The sequence below is a fragment of the Pseudonaja textilis genome, chromosome 4, assembly GCF_049901715.1.
Source record: "Pseudonaja textilis isolate UNSWEBS1 chromosome 4, rPseTex1.2, whole genome shotgun sequence".
Lineage (NCBI taxonomy): Eukaryota > Metazoa > Chordata > Lepidosauria > Squamata > Elapidae > Pseudonaja > Pseudonaja textilis.
This window is the reverse complement of record NC_141993.1, coordinates 25,579,206-25,607,076: the sequence shown is the minus strand read 5'-3', so window position 1 is coordinate 25,607,076 and position 27,871 is coordinate 25,579,206. Positions and strand designations below refer to the sequence as shown.

Sequence of the window (27,871 nt, the reverse complement as noted above, 5' to 3'; positions counted from 1 at the left end):
TTTACAGGTCTTTTTGTTGTCTGCTGTCTCCATGTATTACCACATCCAATATCCAGACTTTTTTTGTCATTCTTACCAACAATTGTTAAGTCTGGAGTGATTAGTGGAAAGTGATTGTCTATTTGAATTCTAAAATCCTAGAGCACTTTAGCTTCTTCCTTTTCTATTATTTTGTCTATTTGTTGTCCCACCAATTTATGATTAACTCCATGTTACTATGGAAATGACTGAATATGAATTCATTGGGACATATAACATTCCTTCAGGTAGAAAAGCCCAATTCTGCCATTTCTTTAATGATACCAAGGCTATGTATGTGATTATCTTGGTCATTTTTGCATTCATTATAATTCTATAAGGAGATGAAGCTTACAAATACTGACTTGCTTAAAGTCATCCGGGGACCAACAAAGATGATGGGTATCTCTGAATGGGTCTTTGTACTTCAATTCTGTCAGTCCTAGTTCACCACTTGGACCTCAACATTATACTAATGTCCATAAAGATGTTCTGCTCTTTATACTGAAATAATCATAGATTTCATTGCACATAAAATCTCAATGTATCGGTGAAATAATACAATGCAAAAACAATGGAATTGCTGCAATTTTGACTAGCGATCATCCCGCTGAAAACAAACAGAACAAAATTTGTGCTCATAGGTGAGATTTCACTAGAATATTTCCTTCATTCTATTAGCAAACTCATAGTTTGATTCTCAGAGTCGCAAAATGGAAACAAAACAGTTACTCTATATTTTCATGCTAAATCATTAGTTTAAGTAGAGACTTCCCATAGTATAAACTATTCTAAACTGAAGGAGAAAAAGAATAACGATAATTAAAACATGAAGAGATTTTTTGAATCTTTCAGAAATTTACTGATGGGACACATTGTTATATTGCTTTGTTTTTGTAGCAATCATGATGGAAGCAATTTCTATCCATATATGCAAATAGGAAAAAGCCTTGAAACTGCAGTGCCGGAAAGGTTTAAGAGACCCACACTGGATCTTTTAAAACTGATGTATAATTTTAAAAGGTTTGCAATGAACAATCAAACTACTTACCCCATAGGATGCTGCATTATGTAAAGGAATTAAACCTCCTTTGTCCTGTGCATTTACATCAGCGCCATGCTGTAATAAGTACTCAGCAACTTCCAAATTGTTGTAACCAGCTAGGAGGTAGTGAGAACAAATACTTTTAATAAATTATTCTGTATCTGACTAAACAATTACGATAAAAAGCATCACCTACTTCTTTTCCTGTTTTCTGAACATTAATCCACAGGTACTTTTTTTTTCAACACAGGCAGCCATATATAAGCAGCAGTCACGTGGGGCAAAGCACAACGGCAGGATACATGTCTTTTTGCATTAAAAATTCCAGGTTCAATCTTTACGTCACCAGTAAAAACAGGTAGGAAGAACCAAGATCTAAGATCCTGGAAACTTTCAGCTTTTCAGAATAGACAGATGATGGAATACATTATATTATCCAAATATCTGATACTGTAAGATAGGTTTCATATATCTCTCATGGGGCATTTTTCAAAATTAAAACCCAAATATATCTGAAGTAGGGCTTTGACAATCATTAACAATTATTGCTATTAATGTACTTATTTTGTTCAGTCCTTTATGATTTAACCAATACACTTGATGTTCTACTCCAGAATCCTACTCAAGTGTTTTTCCATATTAGGATTGTGATACAGCAACATCACTATATTTTTAAAGAGAACTCACCTGCTAAATGGAGTGGAGTAGAATGCCGGCCTTGTGTATCACGGCAGTTGACGTTATCAGGGGAACACAATTTTTTCACCCTAGCCAAACAGCCTTTCTTTGCAGCATCAAGCAAAGCTGCATCTCCTCTAAGGAGATCTTGAATATCTGTATCACCATCTTTAACAAGGTCTAATGGGGTATTTCCATCTCTGTTTTTCTTTGTGGGATCAGCACCATGCTAATTTGGTAACAAATTGAAAAAAACACATATTAATTCCATTATAATGTACAACAATCCACTCTATTCCTTCTAGTATTTGTGCCACAACTTGCCTAACTTAGATCATTTCCTCCATTCATGTGAAACATTATGAATTTGAATTTTACACACACACACACATGCTCTAGATGTCACAGAATAAACCTTTCATAATGCATGTATTTCAAGCGACTTACTTGTAACAGTAGTTTACAAATTTCGTATTTTCCTTTTGCTGCAGCTTCATGCAGAGGAGTGAATTTCCATAAATCAGCCACGTTCACAACTGCGCCATGTTTAACAAGAAGTTCTGCCACTTCATAGTGCCCATAAGAACAAGCATTGTGCAAAGGAACCAGCCCACTGAAATTTTTGAAGGAAAGCAGAAATTTTCAATTTTCAAAATTCTAAAAAGATAGCATAGTCATTGTGAAAAAGAATGTCTCAGAAACCTTCAGGGAAAAATTATTAATATGAAGTTTTAAATAATAGCATACTGATGGACTAAGTGCTTTCATAATTCAGAAATCACTTATTACAATGTTAGTTGCATTAGAAATACAGCATATGTGTCAACTTATCAAGCAGTTATCATAACATACTATATTTTATATAATCAGTGAAGTGGGCATTAATTAGCCAGATAAAGAGTATTATGATAAAAGGGCACCATCATAGATACCATGTGTCATGCCAGAACCCAAATAAGTGGAGTAATAAAGGTGATTCTCCATTCCTCTTTGGGCCTATACCCAACACCTGCATTACAATGGATTTGTGTCATTTTATCAATTTCCCATCAACAATGTGCTTCACAAGGAGCCTCTCTGAGTCATTGAATATGAGATGGGCCACAAATAAATTTTACAAATAAATAAATGATTAACCTTCCCGTAACATTTTTATCATACACGTGGATTAAAAAGTTGTATGTAGAGATGAAGCCTTAATTACACAAAGCTTTATGCATACATTTTGTATTACAAGTATCTAGGAATATAGACCTTCAAGGCTTATCATCTCTGAAAACAAACAAACGAACAGAAGAAAAATAGGCATTTGCAAATCAAACACCATAGAATGGAATATTTACCCTTTGTCTTTTGCATGGACATCAGCCCCATGCTGCAAAAGATATTCAACTACAGATACTCTATTGTATCCTGCTGCAAAGTGAAGTGGTGTGGACTGGCGCCCTTCAATATCCCGGCAATTCACACTGTGTGTTGTGCATAACTTCTGTGGAATGCAACAATTGAGACAAACATTGATGGCAGAATCTCCCCACCCGATATGCACAAGCAGGAAGGACATTCTGAAAATTCCCTCATATCAGGAAATCAGCAGGGGAATTTGAACATGGGTGTCCTTGTGGAATAACCGGCCCTCAGAAGAAGGATTGGCTCCTTCCATAAACGAGATTTACAATGTCTGGGCAAGAGGTAAACACTGTAGATATATTCTACTAATCATATGTTCCTTATTTAAAAAGTAAAATGTTGGTTCTTTTGCTTGTGTTGGATTTTTTTAAAGTCACACTTAATTGCTTTAGCAGCATAGAAATTACAGCACCAAATCTTCAATCCTCCTGCCTTATATTTCTGATACCATCAATATTATTTTAAAAGTCCAATCTGGAACGCTGAATGATTTAATCCTTATACTTTTTTTGACATCCTTCTGGTCCAAATGTTATTGATATCACATTCCAAGAACACAGACGAGCACAAAAGCTATTCTGGTACACTAGACAGAAACAAAAAAACTAGGTAAAACCCTGGGGTCACACTAAATAATTGATGGAACTTATTTTTATTATTTACTTTCTATCCAGTTCCAAAAGTTCCCTTCCCTACTACTCAAGAAAACCTCCCAAATCTCCTGGACACATTTTCAGAGCATGAAGGGACTACGTAGAGCAGAGAAAACAAATGGGAAGCAGCCTCTCAGTTCAGCCTTTTATTGTGAGAATATACTGGGAAAGAACTGGTCAGTTAGCTTAGGAATTCAGTGATTCATTGTAACTGTGTACTGCACACTCTTTGAATATGAACTCCTCTGAACAGGAAATACCTTTTTTGAGACTGAAACTGGCATTCAATCATTCTGGGAGGATTTCAAGTTTAAAGCATTTCATAATGAAACATTTTCAAAAGGTTAAAAAAATATTTGGGGGTCTAAAACCTATTTCAAATTTTGAGTACACATCCACCAATAGGAAGAATGAAGGTTGATTAAAAAAAATCAGTATTTCAAGTACCTGTTGGGGGTCTACTGTCATTATCATCAATGTACAAGGTTTATCATATATCTTTTATCACACTGACTATTCTCATTAGCATGGTTACATGCATTGGCGACCTTTTCTGACATCCAACTCCATATTTGAATAAGGAAAGCCCTTACTGGAAAATTACAACTGTCCTAATATAATGCAAATATGACTTCTCAGGTCACATTGTGTACTTTTTTTAAAATGCATTTTTCCAAAGCAGCTGAAAAGGCCAACTGTTTCATTACTGAGGGAGCAAAGAAGACAAAAATCTTTGGTTTGCCTATAAATTAGTTGTTTTAAATCTGAGATAGTTCAAGCCAGTTAAGGTGCAGTGGAATTTGATTTTCAATTTTTCTATCTCCAAAGATTTAAGGACAACCCAAATTGATCTGCTTTTCTTGCTGGATGTTAACTTTTTTCTGCAACAATCAAATTGTCTTACCTTTACTGTATCTACATCTCCTGCCTTTGCTGCTTCCAATAACTGTCGATCGGCTTCTGAATTGCCCAAAGGAACACCTTCTGTAGAAGAAGAACTTAATACTTACCAAGTATTACATATATCAAAGTACCAAATCATTTAGTGTAAGAAATGCCAATTTAAACGCAATCTGAGGCAAGTGGCTGTTTTCAAAAAGACTACACACGTTTACCAGTAATAATTATAAATGCCAAAGTCAGACAGATTCAGACTTATCAGTCCAAAGTAGCTATATAAAGACCAGCTGGAACAAATGAAACTGAATGAGTATTTTGGTCTTCCATCACCTCCATAACAGGAACATGATCAACCAGGCATGGTCATTCTGTTATCTGTGAGGCCATCATGCATTAATTTTTTGTTTGTTCGTTTGCCTGAAGCCTCTTCAGATCATTTTTCAGGAACTACTAATTCAAGGGGTTCAGCAAGGATTCCTAATTGCCTTTGTTAACGTGTTAAAAGTAAAAAACTTAACACAAACAAAAATTATACACTATTACCTTGTAGCAACTGCTGAACGTTTTCATTTCCCATCTGAGAGGCTGTGAAACCCTGAAGTGATATAATGGAGGGATCACAGCCAAAACTCAGCAACAACCGGCACGTCTGTAAGTGGCCACAGTGCGCTGCTCTATGCAAAGATGTCTGGCCAAGATTATCCAAAGCATTGACCTAAAAATTATCAGAGAATCTTAACAATGCAGGAAGCACAGAATATGGTATCTAGTTCTTTATAGCAATTCATAATGGAACAATAGAGAGCCGTCTACTTTGAGAAAACAAGAATACTAAGAGGTTGAAAATATTTTAAGGCTGAACAGTCTCTCCAAAGTCATAGTATCTACTCTGACCTCAAAACAGTACCTTCCACATGTACTGCAAGTAATACAACCTTGAAATGGTCTATTAAACTTCTGTCTCAAAATTTGGAACAGACATTCTGGGGATATTCAATGAAATGTTTTGCACATCTCCACTGGCTATATTAATATTCAAAATTGTTGTTCCTTCCATCATCTGCTGATTCCTACAGAAATGACAGGCTATCAAATCACCCAAATATCATTTAAATATTGTTAGGTACCTTTCCTTTGGCCTCTGTACAGAGTTGGAAGAAAACAACAAACATAAATGATGCTTTTATCAAAGATTAGTTATAAACATTTATAAATGTACATGTCATTTTTTCATTTTGCCCAAAAATATGATTTATGCTAAAAATAATCCATACCTTTGCTTCATGCTTCACAACTACTTCAACAACATCATTATGAGCTTTTTCTGATGCCACATGAAGCGGTGTCAGGAAGCTTTATAAAAACAAAATAAGTCATAATTTATTTCCATTTTGTTCTTGATGAATGAGTTTTCAGAATGCTGAAAATTAGTACAGATGTGATGGGAGTTAAAGTAAACAAAAGAATGCCTGTTGGCATTTCTTGACACTCCTTTGTCAACCAATACTTCCATGCACATCTCTATTATTTTTGGCAACTCAATAGCAAACTAAGTTTAAGTTTCAAAGTCTTGCTCTGTCTCTCTAAGGCTCTCCAAACTTATAAAGAAACCATATAAAGAAACCATGTCTCTATACGCCTGTATATACCAAAGGGAAAAGAACATTCACAGACATTAATCTGAGGGACAGGTAAATGTGTATAAGGGTAAGTAATTGGAGAATTCTAAATTTTGAAATTAAAATTAGTTCTAAAAAGTTATTTACAGGGAATAAAGATACACGTATTTGCTTTTCTTTGAAATAAACATCCATAGAAAGTGTAGTAAATTGTGAATTCAACATGCGCTTTTCAAGAAATAGTATTTCATTGCAATAAGAAATTTAGTGGTAGCCTGCAACCTATAATCTGTATTTTACAACCTCCCAAGAGTATTCATGTTGAGACATTTTCCAAAATTCAAATTCATCCACTAATCCCCCAAAAGCTGGAAAGGGCCCTGAGAGAAAACTAGATCAGAAGAATTGGTGTCAAAGTCACTGATTTTCTTTGGTGGGCTTGAATAAGTCACACAGGATAGTTGTGAGGATAAAATGAAAGGGAGAAAAACTGTGTGGCATGTGTTGTTCTGAGCATATCCATGGATGAATAAGATAAAAAGGCAAAATAGAAACCAGCTCACTCTTTTGTCTTTTCGTTGATGTTGGCTCCTTTTCTTAGAAGTAGCTCGCAGACTTGCTTTCGCTTAGGATATGGAGACGCGGCAGCACAGTGCTATTAAAGAATGAGATTGTGATATCATTTGCTAGCCAATATTAATAACACCAGTGAAACTGGAGCCGAGCATATTTTTAACATTATCCGGAGGTAGGTGAGCACAGGAGCTCTTCCCTAATCAAAAGCAGACTCTCTTTTTTCAGCATTCAAGTAAGTCTGAAAAAAAAGCTGCATCTGCTTCAAGACATATACAACTTTACTGAATCAACTCATTTAGGAACCTGCATCTTTTTAAAAAAAAAATGGTGTGGAAGCCTGAAAAAAAATACAAGCTCCTTTTAAGGAAGAACACTGCACTCCAAAGCCTTACTTCCAAATCATTTTAAAATGGCAATTACTCTAGATAATTATATTGCTAAAAACTGGTGACTGTAATAAAAGGTACAGGAAAATAATCTATATAAAGCAGAAATTAGAAAAAGTCTAATTAAACAAAAATGCATTATGCCAGCAATGGCTAATCTTTTCGTTGTCGTGTGTTGAAAGTACGCATGCACACATGCCTGCACCCAAATGCAATGCACGCACAACTTGGCTGAGCTCCCCTGCGCCCGTGCATGCAACCCCATAATACAATGCATGTGCAACCGCCCATGCTCCCCTGCACATGCGCGTAACCCCCAATAATGCAATGCACGTGCAACCCCTCGCACCCCCTGCGCATGCACGTGACCCCATGATTCCTGCCCCGTGTATGCATTTCCTGCATACACCCCGCCCCCTGCACATGTGTGGCAGATACCCGAAAATCAGCTGGCTAGCAGGAGGCGTGCATGCATGCGCAGTGGAACTGAGCTGGGGCAACGGCTTACGTGCCGGCAGAGATGGCTCTGTATGCCACTTCCAGCATGCGTGCCATAGGTTCATCATCACGGCACTATGCTGAGAATGTAAAACTAAATTCTCATAATTCTTTCCAGTAGAGAAAGAAATCGTGTTTTGATTCTTCATCTGTTCAATTAGCCAGAAAGGTAGTCCTCAACTTATGACCACAATTGGGATCTAAGAGATGCAGTTAAATTAATCATCACATGACCAAATCTGGTATTATGACCATTTTTAGCACTGTCAATAAACAAATTCACCATGACATCATTAAGCAAATCATGTGGTTATTAAGCGATTCTGGCTTCCTCTGTTGACTTTGAGGGCTGCAAAGGTCACAAATCATGATTATATGGCCACAAGACACTGCAACTAGTTGTAAATGGGAGTCAATTGCCAAGCATCCAAACTGCAATCATGTGACTTTAAGGGGGTAATGTAAAGTTGTAACTTTGAAGACAAGTCATGAGTCATGTTTTTCAGTGCCATCATAACTTTGAACCATTGTTAAATGAATGGTCGTAAATCAAGGACAACCAGTAGCACACTTCATTGAAAAGGTATGAACAACAAATTACCAAAGGAGTTTCGTGAGTCTGAGGATGTTTGAAATTAACAATTTCAAGAGAGAGATGCTTTTTTACACGATTCACATCTGATTCCCTTGCAGCCTGTAGTAATGAATGGCCTTTGAATTCATCTAGAGGAAAAAAAAAATTGTATGGCATTTAAGACTCATATATCACTCGAGTTCAGAATCCTAGAAATAGCAATCAATTACAATGGATGATTATCAAGATCAGCCACTGAACGGATCCATATAAAAAACTGGAAAAAAAGTAATCACCTCTATTCGGTTTATTTTCTCTGTACTCACATGCCAATCGTTCTTTTAATTGAGGTGTAGGGGCCAAATCAATTGTACTTTTATTATGGCAGTTTAACAGTGTAGGGTCAGCGCCGTAACTCAGCAAGAGGGAGCATACTTCTACTCTGTTCTTAGAAGCTGCTTCATGAAGAGGAGTGAACTGCCATAAATCCATTGCATTTACACAGGCTCCATGCTAGGAGAGGAAAGAGAATCATATATAATTTTCTCCTGGAAAAGTCTTAAGGTAGGGCTCTAATGTACATGAAAGGCTGTTCTACCTAACAGTTGTCCAGGAATGCTTAATGAGGTAGGGGTTAAAAATCATACTTTGCATTAGTATTTTGTCCTTAGTGAAGTTCAAAATGGTACAATAGTTTACATGTGAGACAACATCACAGACTGGAATTCTACCTAGTTCTAGAATTATCTAGTTAATGCTGTCAACTTTAGAAACAGTATCTCAGCGTACTAGGCAGGGAAATCTGGATATATGATGAAATAATAAAAGAGCTTTAAAAGTGATTTTGAAAGTGAGAATTGTCAGCCTTTGAGCCTGAATGGGTCACCCCCGAGGGCCAGTATGCCAATAGACATCTTTCTTAGCCCCCTGCTATGACTATCAGGAAACATTTTTTTGACAAAAAATACTTAAAGATTGCTTTTTATAAAGTTTTATAAGCCATTTTTATAAAAAGCAAAGAAAGATTAGTTGATCTAAGGCAGAAATCAATAAACAAGAAATGCACCACACATGTTTACAAAAACTTGTTTTACCAGCTCAAGTTCAACGTTTTTCTCAATACATATATGTAGATTTGTGTTGGAGGACAAATTTTAGCTGATCTGAATGTTTTTAATTTTTTTTATCAGACTAAGAAGAATAGGTTTGTGAAAATCATTGGACAAGCAAAGAACTCCTTTAGATATTCTTGAAGACCCAATATAATTGTTTTTGTACTTTTATAGATATGCCGAGAAACCAATTCCACTGGAAAGCTGATGAAGTGAAGAAAAAAAAAAAGAGTTTGCTAGCTATCATGTTGGACTTTTCTTCTATGAAGCTTCTGAAACATGCATGCTAAGCCTGAGCATTTGTTTTGTGCCTTCAATAAGCACATTGTTGTTAGCTACTAATGTAGTGCAGTGATAAGACACTGCATGACACAAGCAAGTCTAGTCTTGCACATGGACGTTTACAGGATAACTCTGGGCCAAATAATCTCAAATTAAACTACCTGTTAGAATAATGGGTGGAGATAAGGCTAGGTATGCTGGTTTGACCTCTAGAACAAAAGACAGGATATCAATCTAATGAACAAATGAACAAACGCTGACAGTACTTCTCCATTTATCAAATTATTTGCATAGCTGTAAAACATAATAAGGAAATCTGTCTGTAGAAGTTGCACATTACATAACTTACCTTTACTAGAAGTTCTGTTACTTCATAATGCCCATAAGAACAGGCATTGTGAAGAGGCACTAAATCTCTGAAAAGTGAAGACAAACCATTGTTAAAAAATCATTTATCATTATCATTTATCATTAGTAACAATGAGAAAATCCAAATGTCTCTCTGACAAAGTAGGAAACCAGATTAAATTTCAGAAGACAATAGCGTTAAATGGCACATAGTATAGCTCAATATGTCATATTTAGGATAAAAAAAACTACTGACATAGTGTTTAACTGGAGGAATAATTGAGGAAAATGCTATTGATACAAAGGCAATCGACCAGAAATGCACAATACATACAATAGTGGTTGCATTTTGGATCTGGTTATTAGCTTGGGGCAGTTGTGATGCGATTTAGTTTTAGAAGACTTTATCATCCACCCATTGCTGTGGACAAATCACGCCCCAATTGTTTCCCAATTCAGTTGTCACCTTGCCTCACAGAGACATAAGGGCCTTCAAGATCATCACCCTGCCTCCAAAGACTTAAAGACTGTATAGGGTTCCAGGGGGAAACTTGGTTTGTTTGTTTTTTTATTTTCCTGAGGATCTGAGGAAATAGAGAAGTAGATAATAGAGACCTTGGCCACATCGTCTTCACGGTCTACTTGTGTGCTGATCTCACACAAACCAAGCATGCACCTTGGTTTACAAAGGAGCTCCAGGAAATGAAGTGGCAGAAGAGACACCCAGAATATTGATGAAGGAGGGTGAAGAGCAAGTTTGGCCAAACATAACTAAGTGTTGGTGATAAGGGTGGGGAAATTATGTCATTTCTCCACTCGTACTGTGATTGCTGAAAGTTATTTGATGTTAATCGTTTGCAGGGTCTTTGTATGGATCCATCTGTGACTTTGCAGATGTTCCTAGAATGGGAGACCATCCAGTAACTCATTTATGTGCTAGTCACCTAATAGTTAAATGGTAATACATCATTGCACATGGAGCTGCTCTCCAAGATCATCCAGATGATACAAAAAACAATAGAAATAGCACTTATATACTGCTTCATAGTGCTTTACAGCCCTCTCTTAAGCGGTTGAGAGTCAGCATATTGTCCCCCCAAATCTGGGCCCTCATTTTACTGACCTCAGAAGGATGGAAGGCGGAGTCAACCTTGAACCAGTCAGAATCGAACTGATAGTGAGCAAGGAGATAGTTTGCAATACTGCATTCTAATCACTGTGCCTCCTACAAATGGGCAAATTAGACCTATCCCTAGCAGAGAAATCTGTGAATTGCTCTCTCTAGGCATAGTGACAATTATCCTGCTTTATACACAGTAATTTTAAATAGGTATTAATCCTATTAACATAGCTGGAATGTAGCCTCTGGCCACTGCATATCCATATATAGAAGTACATACAATCATCTGTCACAAATACCTATTTCTTGGAGAAAATAAGCTCCAGTATGATTGGATTTAAAAGGAATTGGTAATAATTGTTGATTAGGTAGGAAAACTAGACAGTGTACATGGTTGACATGTTTGATAAGGCAGTTGATAAATGAAGGGGAACAGATAGTGCAACTTTTTTTGTCTTTTGTCTGAAATGTGGAAGTATTTTCTTTTCAAGTAATACATAGGGAAATATAAGCTGTACATTAATAAAAATCTCCAACGCATCATCTTCTTGGACACTCACCCTTTGTCCTTTGCATGAACATCTGCTCCATGTTGTAATAATAGCTGCACTATTTTAACACGGTTATAGCCAGCAGCTAAGTGTAGTGGAGTTGACTAGGAAAACAAGATTGAATATAACAAACTTAGATACAAAACAAATATAACTTAGAAAACAGCTTTTAATTTAAAAAAAAAGAATAAATCTGTTAAAACTTGTTTACATTCCTCTCCTTTCCTCAAGTCCTGGTCTTCTGGTTCATCTTGGTGGGTGAAAGGAATTCCTGGGAGGGATAAGCAAACAACACCTGGAGTGTTGTCAATACTCTATATCCCCAGCAGGATCACTCCAAGGCATGAAGGTCATCCTAATTACTAGCTAAAGCAAACAGGCAACAATGATAAACATCTGGAGGCAGATGTTCATTTTATGGACAATGGCAAAGGCATTAATTCATACTGGCAGAAGGCAATGATAACTATTCCTGGGTTTTTAACCCAAAAACTACACGCACAGAAAAGTATAAAATGATTGATACAGTGCTGAATGATGGGTCCCGGTTGATTGGCATTCAACATGCCACTGAGGACGAGCTCAGGATCTTTCAGAGAACTAATGGTGTTTATAATGTGGCTCGACTATCTAGGCCCAGGATATCTAGCTGTTAATGTTGCCATACAGAAAAAAGAAATCTAAAGCTGCAAAGACAGAATTACAGTGGGAACATGGAATGTGAGAAGTATGAGCAAACTCAACACAATGAAAAAACTGCAAATTGATATCTTAGGCATCTTGAAGTAGACTGGGATTGGCTACTTTCATTCAAAGGATCATATTGTTCAGGACATGAAAAACATAAAAGAAACTGCATTGCTTTTATAGTTAGGAAAAGTATAGCAAGAATAGTACTTGGCTACAATGTAATTAGATTTTGTGGACAACTTTTTACTATGATCATCATCCAAATTGATGCTACTACTGATGTAGAAGAGGTGTCTGCTGTGTTCACGATCAACTTGAAATCAATGAAGTATACAAACAAGATTTACTACTACTAGAATTTAAAGTTGGAAATATTAAATAGGATAATGTACCTGAGTTATATCACTTAGGACTGGAGTCCCCTAAAGGGAGGTAGAAAAACTTGGTGATAACATCAAAAATATGACCAGGTGCTAACTACTGAATAGAATATGAACTAAAGAAGACAACCAATTTTCCACAATATGATGTTCAGAATGTAGCCACCCTTTTCAAGGAAAATACCAAGAAGCCTTGAATCTCATTGTTAAGAGGGCCAGAGGAACTGTGGAATGGCCTTAAAGAATTTGTTCAGGATGAATGTAAAAAAAAAAAAACTGGATGTAATGAAATCCTTTAGCCCTCAAAGACACCACCAACATGAACGTAGAAGACAACCAATTTACATTTATTCTTCCTGCAAGCACAAACATAATTAATGCTTAGCTTGGTAGCATTTTATGATATGGTAATTACAGTACTTGAACAAACTCAGTTTTCTTAATGATATTGCTACCTGAGTTTTGAAAATTTCTATTAAACTTTCATTTCTTATAAACATTATAAAGTAAAAATATAAGTAAAAGCTAAAGATTACATTACATGAAATATTATCAAATATCTTTAATGTCATTTTCTTAATTTGCTAATTCAAAAAAGATGTACATGTTTAAAAATACCTTTCTGCCATCACTTGCATGGCAATTGACATTTAATGGTGTTAGAAGAGCCATTAATTTTTCTTCATTTCCACTCCTAAAAAAAAAAAAGAATATTCATGAACATTTTGCAAATTGCAAACCTTCATTTTACTCAACTTGAATTGATTAGTAATAAAGGAATTTATTTTACTCAACTCTGCAAGGCAAACTATTACTATATTAAGTTTAATTATTAAATATATACTTTAGACTTGATTTTACAAGTATAATTAGTTTTCTACCTATTATGCTTAATTTGCCAAGATTTAATTATTCTTTTTGGTGGTACAGTGCTTAAAGCATTAGGCTAGAACTGGGAGATTTTTGAGTCCTGCCTTGGGCATAAAACCAGTTGGGTGACCATGAGCCAGTCACTCTCTCAGACTTAGGAAGAAGGCCTTGCAAACTACTTCTGAAAAATCTTGCCATGAATACCAGAGAGACTTGTCTAGGCAGTTGCCAGGAATCAATATTGACTCAAAGGCACAAATGAAAAAGTATTGTGAAATACATATATGTATTGTATACATATTAACCCGCACATGAATGTAGCTGAATTGGTATTGCTTCCAAATGGACTGTAAGGGGTGAAGGATCAGATCCACATATGAAGGTTCAATTAAGCTGATTTATTGCTAACAGCCTATGCACAGGAACTCTACTCAACTAAGTCAGCACCTGATGAGAGTTAGGTAAGGGTCAGTGGGACTCAAGGAGAGTTGGGACATAGTCTGCTTGTAGCTACATAGAGATTCTAGGCTGATCCCTCTTTTCATTCTGTCCCCAGGCTCTCTCATTCATTCTCCTACGTGGACAAAAATAATTGTACTATAAATGTATAATATTTTAAAGCATCTTCTTTCCTGCTATTTTTGATAACATACCCTTTATTCCTTACATTAAACAATTAGAAAGTATAAACTTAAAGTATTTTTATGCCACAATTATAATAGAAGACTTATAAGTATGTACAACAGGAGTCCCCAACCACCGGGCCCCGGACCGGTACCGGTCCGTGGGTCATTTTATACCAGGCCGCAAAGAAGTGGGCGTCGCCATCTTGTTTTGACAGCGCTTGAGAAAGTGCTTCCGGGTGAGCTTGTCGGTCGTTGGTTGGAAAGCGGCATTTGGGTGCTGAAGGAATCCTCGCACCTTAGTTTCGTCGAAGGGGGGGGGGCAGCTTCGAACGAAGAGCCGTCCTGATGGCGGTGGAGTCTCCCGTTACTCAGGAGGAGATTAAGAAAGAGCCCGAAAAGCCCATCGACAGAGGTACGAAGGAGGAGTTGAAGGTGGCGGGGAGAAGCGGGGGACGGCTGGCTGGCCGGTCGCTCGGCTCTCCTTGTGTTGGTTGTGCGTGCTGATGCCGGTACCGGGCCATGGATCATTTTGTGATGCTGGTACTGGGCCGTGGTACAAAAAAGGTTGGGGGCCACTGATGTACAACAATACATTTGGACTGAAGAAAAAAATCTTACTCAAGTTAAGGTTTTCAGGTCAGATTTACTTATAAGAGACCATTACATTTGAAACAAATTGAAATTTAAGAAATACCCTGAAGGAACTAAAGATCTACTCAGTTGTTCTGTTGTTGGAAGAGGAAAGGGAATTGTACTGCTAATCCTGCCTTGATGTGATATGTGCATTAATACCCTTAATTTGCAACGCCATCTCCCCACCCACCAAAATAACGGGACAAATATCTGTATACAGGTAGTCCTTGCTTAATGACCCCAAATGGGATGGGTAACTCATGACAAAATGAAACATCACATGATTGTTGGAGACTTACGACATCATTTCTACTGCAATTGTTAAATGAATCACCTGTGGTCATTAAGGAAATTATCAGCAAAGAATTTTATTGTTACTTTTTTTAAAAATAATGTTTGTTGGAAGACAGATATGAAGTCGCCAAATAGTGATCATATGGGAACACTGCAACAGTTGTAAATGCAAGGAATGGACGTAATGTTATTTTTCCAGCAAAACTAAAAAATAATTTTTGTTTTCTTAACATCACCTACCTGGCACTTTCCAATAGTTCATCTTTCTTGTATTCACCTGAAAATTAACACAGCAATCTTAGGATTTTCTAATTCATGCACATATTTCTTAAAGAATTATTTTCCTTTCTAATAGGAATGGACCCAATATTCCAACTTCAAAACAGTACCAGAGGGGTGTTTCATTCCATGCATATTGGAATGGTGTAACATACTGAAAATAAGATTTTGTTATTTTTTTAAACCTCCTGTGATGGAGACTCAGAACTGTGCACAGCTAATAAAACAGCAGGCATGGCTTCCATTCCTGCATTCACTGGTTGGAGGTAAGAAAGGTTGAAAAGACAGCCAACCAAGCACATGCTCCAAGTAGAGTCGCCTTACCAAGGAGATGAACAATATATAAATTTAATAATACATAAAATAAATGAAGATTAATACCTGCCTGATATCATTTTATTAAGTATTTTACTTTTCAGAAAACAATTTGTGACTGTTAGTATACAGGCTGTGTCTGTGTGGAGACCATGTGTTTATCTCACTGTGAATAACTGTTTTGTTATGATTGTTTACTGTCATTTTTAAAGCGTGTGAAAAATTTAAAAATCATGTTCACAGCCAATTTTTCTGGAAGCCGAATTTCAGCTAACTCAAAATTATTTAGTATCTAAACTTATTTTTCATTACTAGGAACTCTCCCACAAGAGGTTGTTCCAAATTTCTAAACAAATGAAACAAAAATAGGATTCCAAAATATTATATAAGTTTTTGTTCCTTTCAAATATGGAACAGTGAAGGCATCTTAAGTCTCATTTCAGCTTCAGCATAGAACTGAAATAGTCTAATGAAGCAACCGACTCGTTTAACGCAATTTCATGCAGGTCCACATGATTACACGATTCTGACACTGCAACCACGATGGGTCAGTTGCCAGGCATCTGAATTTTGATCATGTGACCATGGGGATGCCACAATGGTTGTAAATGTGAAAAATGGTCATAAGTCATTTTTTTCAGTGCTGTTGTAACTTCGAACGGTCACTACATGAACTGTTCAAGGACTACCTAAAATAAGGCAAAGAGGAAGACTGTCAGTCACACCTTAGTCATGAAAGCCAACTGGTGACTTTGGACTAGTAACGCTCTCGCAGTCCAACCCAACTCACAGGATTCTTGTGGAGAAAATAGGAGAAGGAAGATGTGCTAGATAAAGGCAGGATATAAATAAACACATCCTGTTCATTTTCATTTGGAATTTAACAAATTCTAAATTTTTAAATGATGCTCTATTCCAAAAGCCATATATTTTCTTTTGATTTCATGCTCCTTTGGCTTCGTTGACTAACACAGATGCATAGAACTCTTACATTAATCAGACCTGATACCCAGGAAACAATATTTTATGAAAAAATGTATCCCCTTCTGGTATGTGGCCTGGCTATTTGAGGGGTTGCCCACCCTCCATAATCTCTGTCTATTCTATGTGATCTGGCATGCTCTAGGTCTTATCAATTAAATAGTATCATCCCATTGGACAGAGGAAGCAGACCTGCCTTGTGGAACGATATTCCCCAATAAATTCATATGTTCTTCCCAGGACTTTATTCAAACAAACCTTTAAAAATTTTGCTTTTTCCTCAGGCTGAGGACTAGTATGGATGACAGACCCCTTTGGAAAAAGACTAGTTTGTAAAAATTCTGTATTACTTTTCCAGACATGCAATATATGTTTGGTTTTATTTTGAACTGGATATTGGTATTTGTTCAGAATCATGATGGAAGCAGGCAGCACATAAATTTAATAAATAATATTAGTAATTATATATGGTCATCGAATTCCATCAAGCTAAGAAAACAGATAATTACCAGAAGAAATGGATTATGGAAGATTCCACCCACCTGTAAGGACTGCTTTTGCTGATGGATCTGCTAAGTCAAGTGCTGTTCTTCCATCAGTATTACGGATACTTGGATCGGCACCATGCTGCAACAATACTAAAAGGAAGACATTTAAAATCCTGTGGTGGAATGTTTAGCCTTCCAGCAAGCATGCAATATCTTAAAACCAACGATGACTCTTCCTTATATTTTTTGAGATATATCTATTGGAGCTAGTGCAGTGCAGTAGCTAAGGTAGACTAGGAACAGGGATACTCAGAGTCACATTTACCTTCACCCACAATGCTCCCTGGAGGACCAAGCCAGCCCCTATTTCTCAGTCCAGTCAATAGCCTATTGTGATTAATACATCTGAACACAAACATAGCAAATACAACCAGGGTAAAATCTACATAGCAAATACAGCCAGGCTAAAATCTTCAGGCTAAAATCTAGTATCGCAAGCCACTTCTTTAATTCATATTTATGCTAAACAGCTTCTCCTCAAAGATCCAAATCATCTGCATCTACATTTGTTTGGCCAAGTTGAACAACTGTCTTTACTTTGTTTTCAAAAATAAAAGGATGATGAAATTCAGAAAATCTCTATTAAGCCACATTAGTAGAATTTCCTTAAATATTCAAGCTCCTGATCTTCAAATTCCAGATAGCGATGTTTCACCTTGTTTTAAAAAACAGCTGGCCAATTAGGATGCTACTCTGCTAAATTTTCAAGGAAATGCAGAGAACTGGAAATTAATTTATTTCTTGTGACTAATTTAAGTACCCATGTTCCAGATAATAGGCATTCAAATAAACAAAAACTGTAGCAAACTATTCCTTCTACAAGGCTTCATTAAATTATAAGATTAATATCTTATGTTGAGATTGACCTTTATATTATTAATAAATTGTAGTATCGTGTATTTGAAATACATCTACTTTACAGAAATGAAGATATAAATTCCCATATATTTCTATTAAATTTTGATGCTACTTTTCTACCTAAAAGCACTCAAAAAAGTAATATGAAAATAATTTAACCCATAGCACTTAAATATTTTAAAGCCATAAAATTGAGTACTCAGTTCAATCCAGCAACTAATTATATTCATTTTAAGAATCTAGTGACAAAAGTTAACATTTGCTTTGAGAGTCTAAGAATATTTTCGTATTTCTATGTAGCAGGATTAAGCAAGAACCAAGGAAAAACATAATAAAGGAGCAGAACAAGCCTGGGAAAAATATTTCAAGAATAAGTATCTTAAATACCACATTTTCAGTGCTATCTAGAATGGAAACATTTCTTTTCCTGTGCTGCTATCTGTATCTCTCTACTTCTGTATCTCTTCCCCCTACCCTCCTCCCCACACACCAGCTGGAACAGAAAATGTTTATCTTGCATCTATCAGTCTCTTCCCTCTGGCAAAAAAATTATGGAAACTGCAACTCTTGAGCCTAAGACTGCAAAATCAAAATTATATATCAGGACAAATTCCAATTAATATATTAGTTTGCTGCAAAATACTTATGGATCAAGGAATAAGGTTATATTGGGGTGTTAATTATATTTCCAGGCACATACTAAAGGATAACCTCCTAAACCATTTTTAACACTGATCATATTACTATTTCCTCAGCCAACTTCCCACAAACATTAAGTAAAATAGATTTTTTGACAACACTCATAAAATCCAACATTTATAATAAATGAAGACTTTCAAAAATACATGATTACATTTAAAAACTGTCAGTTTGGCTTGGATAGTTTGGAGGTTTGGTTCATGTTAAGATAGATTCTTGAATGTTTTATATAAAAATGACTGAAAAAGAATATCAAAGTGTTACCTATGCAGACATCAATTTTGCCTTTGATGGCAGCTTCATGAAGAGGAGTATAGTTCCAATTATCTCTTGCATTAGGATCTGCACCATGGCGCAGGAGAAGATTGACAACTTCAGCATGACCAAATGAGCAAGCATTATGAAGTGGAATGAGTCCTCCATCATCTCGTGCATGTACATTAGCACCACTCTGAAGCAAGTAGTCTACTACATCCCGCCGACCAAACCCTGAAATAAAAAGTTTTTGACCTAGTATGGAAGCACTAAACAAAATAAAGGCTGAAGGGTACATTCTTCAAATAAGAACCATAACATTTCCAACAAAACTATCAAATGATGGAGGGGGAAATCCATCTTTACCTTTCGAAATGAACAAATGGAAAAAAATCAAGGATAATTACCAGCCATAAACAATTGTCCCCTCAGGTTACATTTTTAGAGGGGGAAATAGCTCTTGGATACCACTGAATATTGACCTATTAGTCCTTCAAAATCTACATGCAACTTTTGGTGCCACACCACAAATCATGGTACCCTTCAGGGTTGCTAGTATCTCACAATAGTTTCAGGTCTCTCTAGATAGCTGAGAAAAATAGTTTCCACAGAAGCCTTCTAATCCTATCTTTTTCTCCTTTGCTTTTAGTACCAGTTTGAAACAGTGGGAGCTGTTTTAGAGGGTTGATCTGCGACATCAACCAGATGACCTGAATTTCTGCCTCAGTTTTCCACTGACTGTGAAATGCAAACAGGTATTTGGAGGTGGTACAGACGTGCCATGAAACTGAAACAGGTCCATCCTTATCTTAGGCTATGTACGCGTGTGCATCATTATTTTATCCACGCACGTCCTTCTCCCTTCTGGCAGGAGGAAGAAGCCTCATAAGTGCAATCCTCAAACCTTCTTTCCACTCCAGGTGCATGGCGATGAGAGAATAAGAGATAGATACGGAAGATCTCATAGTAGCCATGCCACTTTCCTGGCTGTCCTCTTGTTTCAAGGGTCATTCTCAATCTCTTACACCTTCTAGCACCATTTTCAAGGGTCATCCTCAATCTCATACACCTTTTAGCACCATTTTATTTTTGAAGGTACAGGTAGTCCTCGATTTAAAGCCACCATTGAGTCCAAACTTTCTGTTGCTAAGTGAAAGAGTTGTTAAATGAGTTTTACTCCATTTTACGACCCCTGTTGCCAGAGCTGTTAAGTGATTCACTGCAGCTGTTAAGCCGGTAAGCCGGTTGTTAAATGAATCTGGCTTCCCCACTTTGCCTTTAAAGAAGGTCGCGAAAGGGGATCACAAGACCCCGGGACACTGCAAACATCGTAAGTATGAGTCAATTGCCAAGTGTCTGAATTTTAATTTAAGCCACCTTTTTCATTGCCTTTATAACTTTGCACAGTCACTAAATGAACGGCTGTAACTCGAGGACTACCTGTATTCAGAAATACCTTTTAATAACCTGTTAATTCCAGTTCTCTATTACCAAGAGAAACCTCCCCCCCCCTTTAATTTTGTTTCTTTTTTATTTAGTCCTTTTCCTTCCCAAATCAATTCTGAGCCTCCAAATGCAGTTCAGCATTCATTTCAATGAAGATTAATCACATTAATGGCCAGTTTCCGCTCCCATTGTGTTCCTTGGCTCTCTCTTTATGAACGATACGCCCAGACATGCCATACGCCAAATAAATAAATAAATAAATAAAACGAAACACCCAGCCGGCCGTCCACCCCCAAGTGGCTCTTCTTCTCCAGCTCCGTCGAGTCCGGGGTATCCGCCCCAATATCAACCCCGAAGATAGAAGGGGAGACGTACAGCCACAAATACCTGCTTTGGGGGGGAGAGAGAGGTTACCACAGTGTCAACCAGGCGCCCCCGAAGGGGAAAGAGCCCGAGGCGGGCGCCAGGGCTGGTTACCTGCGGCGAAATGGAGGGGGCTGGACTTCCTGCCGGCGGTGTCTCTGCCGTTGACGTTCTCGGTCCTCACCAGCCGCTTCACGCGCTCCACGTCGCCATTCCGGCAAGCCTCGAAGAGCTCGCGGGCGGGCTCCGACGCGGCTCCCCCAACGCAGCACGACGGCGACTGCTGCAGCATTTCCCCCAAGGGACCCACTGCCAACGCCCCGCCGCCGCCGCCGCCGCCTCCCCCCGCGCCCCGCCGCCCGGCCATGCCTAATGCCCTCCGTGCTCACAGCCGAGCGCCCACCATTGGCCGGTGGCGGAGCCTTCCCGGTGAGGCGGCGGGGAGAGGAGTGGGGGGAGGGGGTGCAAAAGAGAGCAAGGAAGACGCTACGTCAGCGGCGGCCGAACCAGCAACAGGCGGGGAAGCGGAACAGCTCAAGTGCGCGCGCATCCAGGGGGCTGGAGCGCTGCTTGAGTGGGACGCCTGCGCAGTGAGATGCGGGAAGGAGGAAGGCCCGCTATGGGTTGATGCATCCTGTACTGAATTGCCAGCAAAAAGAGACAAGGGGAGAGGAACCCAACAAGGAGACTCTTGTTACGAAACGATAGGAAGATAGAACTGTAGTTTAAGGCTGCAGTTGTAAGCTAAGGCGTCACTGAGTTGGACAGAGTTGTAGCAACGAGAGTCATAAGAATCGTATAAAAAACAGTGTCTGCTGTCTTTTTCTGGTATAGAGAAAAACAGATTCATATTGGGAAAATTTAGGAAGCCAGTTGGAAACGTAAAACTTTCCTTCACTTAACTCAAATCCACGCTGAGAGTTTATATGTAAATCTTCTATCAACCTAATACGCGGTTGTTTTCTCAACATGACTTTTAAATTATAAATTTTGTCTTGACGACATGGTAATAGTATATTTGTTTCCACTGTCACAGATTAACACATCTAGGCCTACAATTGCATATCTGGTTAAGACAGACCCAGCTATGCCCATTAAGTACACAGTCCTTGGTTGTCTTAAGGCAGAATTGGTTGAATATATGAGCATCTGCAAAGGGACCAAATGACTAATAAAGATTTGCAGCTTCACCTTGCAAGTTTCACCCCTTTTGTACATGTGACGCAACATGCAAGCTGGGGGAACTTTCCTTGCAACACCCATGTATGGAACTCGTGTGTTTTCTCACCCCATGAAACAATTGGATACTGTGGGTGTCTCCTCAAAACTAGCAAATGATTACAGAGAATAAGTATTAGCTATATTCAAAATCTGTTTCCTTGACTACAAATAATTGCTTTATGCAGAATCCACTAGTGATTACATACTTTGGGCTCTGGTGCAGCAAGGACACCTTTGCGGGCAGCCTGATTAAAGGCATTATGGTTTACTGCCAGCGTCGGCACGGATGAGAGTAGAGGTTTTAAAGGGGTAATAGAGGTCATTCGTGTTAACACTGAGCAGCCCTCTCTCAAGAGAGGAGGAGGGATAAGAATAGTAAGACATCACCTATCCCCAATTTGCAATTCAGTTATTTTGGCTGTTCCAAGAAGATTCCATACCACTGATTCAGGTGGCCCTGAAGTCACAGACAAAACCCTGAAGTCACAGAGTCACAGGCTCCCTGTGTTAAGACCAGTTGATTGCATACAAAACATAATCTTTCCATTTTCCCACCACCACCATCCTGTTAGAACCTGTCATTCCCCACCCCAACTAATTTCAACTGTCAATAACTGTCCTTCCATTTTCCAATGCAACTGATGAAGCTTACGGATAGGAAGCGAAATGTCTTCCTCCTCAAAAAATTCAGTCCAATTGCCTTTTCAAAAATAAAACCCTCCTTTGTGGTTTACAGATGGTAATGAATATTGTTTCATTTAACTAAGCCAGTCTGCCTCCATTTGGACACCTGATTCCAAGTGAAATCTCTGCTCCAATATCCAGTTTTAATGTGGTTTGTTCTGCTTCATTTAATTCTTTCCATCCAAATATTTATTTTCCCCCTCTTGGTCAGCATTCTGTTCATCTGTTCATTCTATTCACTCATGTAAGTTTAGAATCCTAAACACAGTGTTAAGGCTGGACTTATCTGGAGAGAAGGGGGAAGGGATGGAAAGTGATTTCTTTCAAGTAGAATATTGGGAAACTCACCCGTGTTTTTCAGCCTTGAGTTTATTGTTTCTTTTCTCTTTTGCATAAAGCATACAATGTTGGCTCCAGGAGCATTGCTCATGTTATGTTCATTGGCAGAATAAATGTCAATGAGAGGCATATGATAAGCCCATCTACAGAATAATCTACTGATCACAGCTCGGTGGTGATGGCAGTGGTATCAAGGGAGAAATTTGGGACAGGAGAACTCTAAACATTCACATTGGACTTTGTCCGATGGTAGAATGGTACCAGTTGCACCTGAAATCCTTCCAAGGTTGAAGAAATCAAGATGAAGATGATTCCGAGATGAAACTTCCAAGATGAATAAACAAGTAATGGTTCATCCCTCACTGTTGATAATAAAAAAGTCTAGTAGCTACTTGGAATTCATCTAAATCTTTACATAAATTATTCAGATTGTTTGGTAGGAGGAAAGCCACAATAATAGTAATAATAATTTTCAAAACCCACAATTACTATTTATGCAAGCTCTATTATTTGAATAGCATAGTCTACATATGCTGTCTTTTAAAAAAAAATTATCTTCCCTGATTAGATGTTACAAATATGTTGAAAGATTGTTGTTTAGACCTAAAATTTGCCTAATCAAGGTAGTGCCCTAATATGAATTGTAAATGAGTTAATGTTTAATTATTTTGCAAATAGCATGAATACAGAATGAGAATTATCCCATGATGTCACATAAGCTATGAATAACTGTATACTTGTACAGTAGTACTCCTAGGTCAAGGACTATGTGTACAGCAAAATATAGTACAAGTTGGGAATGGAAGAAATTATAGTCCATCTCATCTTGGAATCTGCCAGTCTGTGGAAAACTTTTTGTATATTGCTTTTTAAAATAATTTAGCATAAACACACTGCAAATATTATAGACAGTTCAGCTTTATAGGGGCGGTGTCAGGAAAGAGAAAGATGAGAATGGATCAAGATTAGTGAAGTAGGCTAAAAATAACAGAAAATGTGGAGTCCTTGGTGTTTTCTCAGCTTGGTTATTTAACATCATCTGTGTTAGTGAGCGTGGGGTTTGCTCTGTGTTTAATATATAGTAGCTTGCCCAACAATATTGGCAATCAAGGGTGTCTATATATACTTTTCTCCTTGATACTGTAGTTCTTGGTTAGGGTTGATTAGGCTTCTGTTATATTGTGTGGTGTAATCCCTGGTTAATCGGTTCTTATTGCTGGAGAGGATGTGTTCTCATCTTTTTGTTTCCTTCTTTGCTTTTTAATTGTCTCTTTTGAATGGTATGTAGATATGAACTATGTGCGTATGGATGGATGGTTTGTCTGAATGCCGACTTCCAGGAATCCCCTAATGTTTTATTTAGCTTGGTCCAAGACAGTCACTTTCCCCATTAAAACTATGGTTGAGTGTATCCATGTGTTGTGAGATTAAGAGTTTTCATTGTATTTTCTGACTACCACTTGGTGTTCATGGATTTGCTCTGCTATCTTCTGCCTGCCTGTCCTGCAGAAGAAGATAGGGAAAGCTTGTCTGTCCTATGGAAGACTAGCAGACCCTAATAAAGAAACTTTCAAAGAGACATTCACAACTCACTAACACCGGTAGGGCAAGGTACTATATATAAACAGGGAACAAACTCTACACTCTATTATTGATGTTGTTACCTAGTCTGGTAATGAAACGTCTGAAAGCAAACTACTAAACCCCAGAGAGCATCAAGGACTCCACAGTTCAACTCTGAACTGCATATATTCTCTTCTCTTAGAAGAACAAAAAGGTCTAGATATGTTAAATATATTCAAAATAAAGAAAAAAGAAAGAAAAATATTTGTAATAGCCTCCATCATATCAAATATCTCCCTCCCCAATATGTACACACAACCTCCTCCTTGCTGCAATTGTGGTTAAAACTGCCATTTCATTGCATGCTGTGTCCAAACTGACTATGAATGTCTTGTTATCTTGGCTTTTTGTGATTATATGCTGCCCAGAGTCTACTGGAATTGGCAAGTAATATCTGTATGTTTAAAAAAGAAAGAAATCTTAATTGGCTATTATTTTTGTTTTGATTTTCTTATTTATGTTATCATATGTTGCTTTTGGGGTCCTTTGGGATTGGGTTATAAGTACCATAACAAACCAATCAGACAAGTATTATTAGCTGTTCAGTGAGGACACCACAGTGCTAAAAAAAACTCGAAAAGATTCTAGAGGAAACCATAAAGAGATGCATCTTGAAACCATAAACTCTGTATCTCGAAAATAAGGAATTACGAAGAGTAAACACCAAATCTTGCTGCTCTAAGCCCCAAAGATTTTTAGACGTGCAAAGCACATTAAAGCATGTAAAGAGTGGGAGTTCAACCACACCTTGACATTATCCCTCCCCATTGACACCATTTATTTGTAATAAATAGATAAATTGGCTTTCTGCATTGAGCAGATAAATCCTGATGCTCAAATGGTTTTTCAACTGTCATTCTTTATATTTATGTTTACATTTATATAGTAGTCTTATTCTGAATGCAATAAGAAGACTGGCATAAATATTTATTTATTTAATCCAATTTCTATACTTCTCATTACACTTACATACGCTGGGCATTTTACAAATAAATAATATAATTGCAGGTCATCCTCCACTTACAACTACAACTGAGCCCAAAATTTCTGTTAAGTGAGTTTTGCCCTATTTTACAACCTTTATTGCCATAGTTGTTAAGTGAACCACTGTAGTTGTTAAAATAGTAACAAGATCGTTAAATGAATCTAGTTTTCCAACTGACTTTGCTTGTCAGAAGGATACAAAAGATCACATATCCCTGCCACACTGCAACCTCATAAATATGAACCACTTGCCAAGCATACGAAGTATGATCGTATGACCATATCTGAAGTCGCAAGTGTGCAAAACAACATTAAGTCGCTTGTTTCAATTCCCTTGTAACTTCTAATGGTCGTGAAATGAATGGTTGTAAGTCAAGGACTACCTGTATGGGGACTGCATTTTCCTACACAACACAACACATGTAACGGACACTTCCATGCAGTATATTTACAAGTGAAGCAAACTCTAATAAATATGTATCCAATGAGTATTTATTAGTCTATAACATTGCTCAAAGTAATAATAAAAATATTAAAAATATTAATAAGAAATAATTCTTCATAAGGTAACTTTATCCTTTATTCTTCTACTATATACTATATATACTGTGCTAGCTAATACTGAATATTTGATGATCGTTTTAAGTTTTAACGTTTTTAAGTATTCTTTGCCACAAGGGGGCAGAAAAACATAAGATAAAAACATTTAGCTGGCAATCATTACAAAGATTAGGCCATTGCAGTTTAACTGAATTTCAGTATATTTCAAGAATTTCAAGAAAAATTTCAGGTGAAATTTTGAAGCATGATTAACTGGGGATATGCAAAACTGTCTGCACTATATTTTAAGTGAAGTGCTGGGAATTTATCATATCCAAAGGCAGAATGAGACTTATCGGGCTTCACAATTTTAATCCAAGGCAATTAAATTTTACCTTGTAGGTTTCTTTTTTAATACTTCCTACTTTAAAAAAAAAATCTGCAAGTTCTGGTCACCATCTTGTTTAACCTTCTGTTTCCTGGCAGGTGTTTCTAGAAAGCCCACAACTGGGGCATGAAGGAAACATGTTTTCTTTCCGTGAGAATGTGGCATTTTAGTGGCATAGTCCTTCTAATATCTGAGTGTTCCACATGGCCATCATAGCCAACAGACATTAAGGATTCTGTATTCCTGATGTCAGTTATACTGAACCTAATCTGTTGCCATACGTAATGGATAAGACACTTGGGCTTCACAGGGTTAGAGGTGTCCACAGAGTATGGTCAGAAAAATCAAAACTGGACCACAATGGTGCTACTGCAACTTCATCTGTTTTTATAAATATTATAAATATTTCACCTACGGAATTTGGATGAAGGTTTTATTGCACCTTTATGGCTGCCATCATGACTTTTTTTTAACCATATACGGCAGGGATGTCAAACTGGCGGCCCACAAGCCGGATGTGTCATGCACAGGCCACGCCCAAATGAGAAAAATGTCATGAAACATCACATGACAGCAATGTGACACTGCAACTTTGACACCTGTGATATACAGCTTACACCCCGCACAGGAATATAAGCATCTGCCAACTGTGTCTGCTCTTTGGAACACCTTGCCCTTTAAAGTGAGGTTGGCTCCAACCTTCCAGACCTTCCGCAATAGCAGTAACACTTAGACTTATATACTGTTTCACAGTGCTTTACAGCCCTCTCTAAGAGTTTTACAGAGTCAGCATATTGCTCCCAACAATCTCGGTCCTCATATTATTGACCTCGGAAGGACGGAAGACTAAGTCAACCTTGAGCCAGTGAGACTTGAACTGCCAGACTGCAACCGGCAGTCAGCAGAAGTAGCCTGCAGTACTGCATTCTAACCATTGCACCACCATGGCTCTTAAATACCTTAAAAGACCTGGCTCTGCCAGTTGGCTTGGGCCTCCAAAGGGAAGAGGGCTCCACATTGGGGGTGGTTGACAGATTAATAGCAGATCCCACCTTCTACTCCCATCTTTTAGCTACAATTGTGTA

At 37.6% G+C, this 27,871-nt stretch overlaps 1 protein-coding gene across 5 annotated transcripts in view; it reads right to left on the bottom strand.

Moving 5' to 3' along the window:
* Nucleotides 1-21,549, bottom strand: part of TNKS2 (tankyrase 2) — a 34,816-nt gene extending 13,267 nt beyond the window's left edge. For 2 of the 5 annotated variants that reach the window (XM_026710480.2, XM_026710482.2), the window contains exons 1-17: nucleotides 21,122-21,549; nucleotides 19,208-19,432; nucleotides 17,381-17,476; nucleotides 15,504-15,540; nucleotides 13,459-13,534; nucleotides 11,780-11,874; nucleotides 10,101-10,167; nucleotides 8,684-8,870; nucleotides 8,385-8,506; nucleotides 6,887-6,978; nucleotides 5,979-6,057; nucleotides 5,248-5,419; nucleotides 4,709-4,788; nucleotides 3,085-3,230; nucleotides 2,189-2,354; nucleotides 1,751-1,970; nucleotides 1,070-1,179 (exon numbers count right to left, since the gene is read on the bottom strand). In XM_026710480.2, the coding sequence (XP_026566265.1) occupies nucleotides 1,070-1,179; nucleotides 1,751-1,970; nucleotides 2,189-2,354; nucleotides 3,085-3,230; nucleotides 4,709-4,788; nucleotides 5,248-5,419; nucleotides 5,979-6,057; nucleotides 6,887-6,978; nucleotides 8,385-8,506; nucleotides 8,684-8,870; nucleotides 10,101-10,167; nucleotides 11,780-11,874; nucleotides 13,459-13,534; nucleotides 15,504-15,540; nucleotides 17,381-17,476; nucleotides 19,208-19,432; nucleotides 21,122-21,374 (2,223 nt within the window). In that variant the 5' untranslated portion in view covers nucleotides 21,375-21,549. Of the gene's footprint in view, nucleotides 1-1,069; nucleotides 1,180-1,750; nucleotides 1,971-2,188; nucleotides 2,355-3,084; nucleotides 3,231-4,708; nucleotides 4,789-5,247; nucleotides 5,420-5,978; nucleotides 6,058-6,886; nucleotides 6,979-8,384; nucleotides 8,507-8,683; nucleotides 8,871-10,100; nucleotides 10,168-11,779; nucleotides 11,875-12,852; nucleotides 12,883-13,458; nucleotides 13,535-15,503; nucleotides 15,541-17,380; nucleotides 17,477-19,207; nucleotides 19,433-21,121 lie in introns of all 5 variants that reach the window. The other 3 variants (XM_087932419.1, XM_087932417.1, XM_087932418.1) reach the window with 3 other exon arrangements.
* Nucleotides 21,550-27,871: the final 6,322 nt, after the last annotated feature.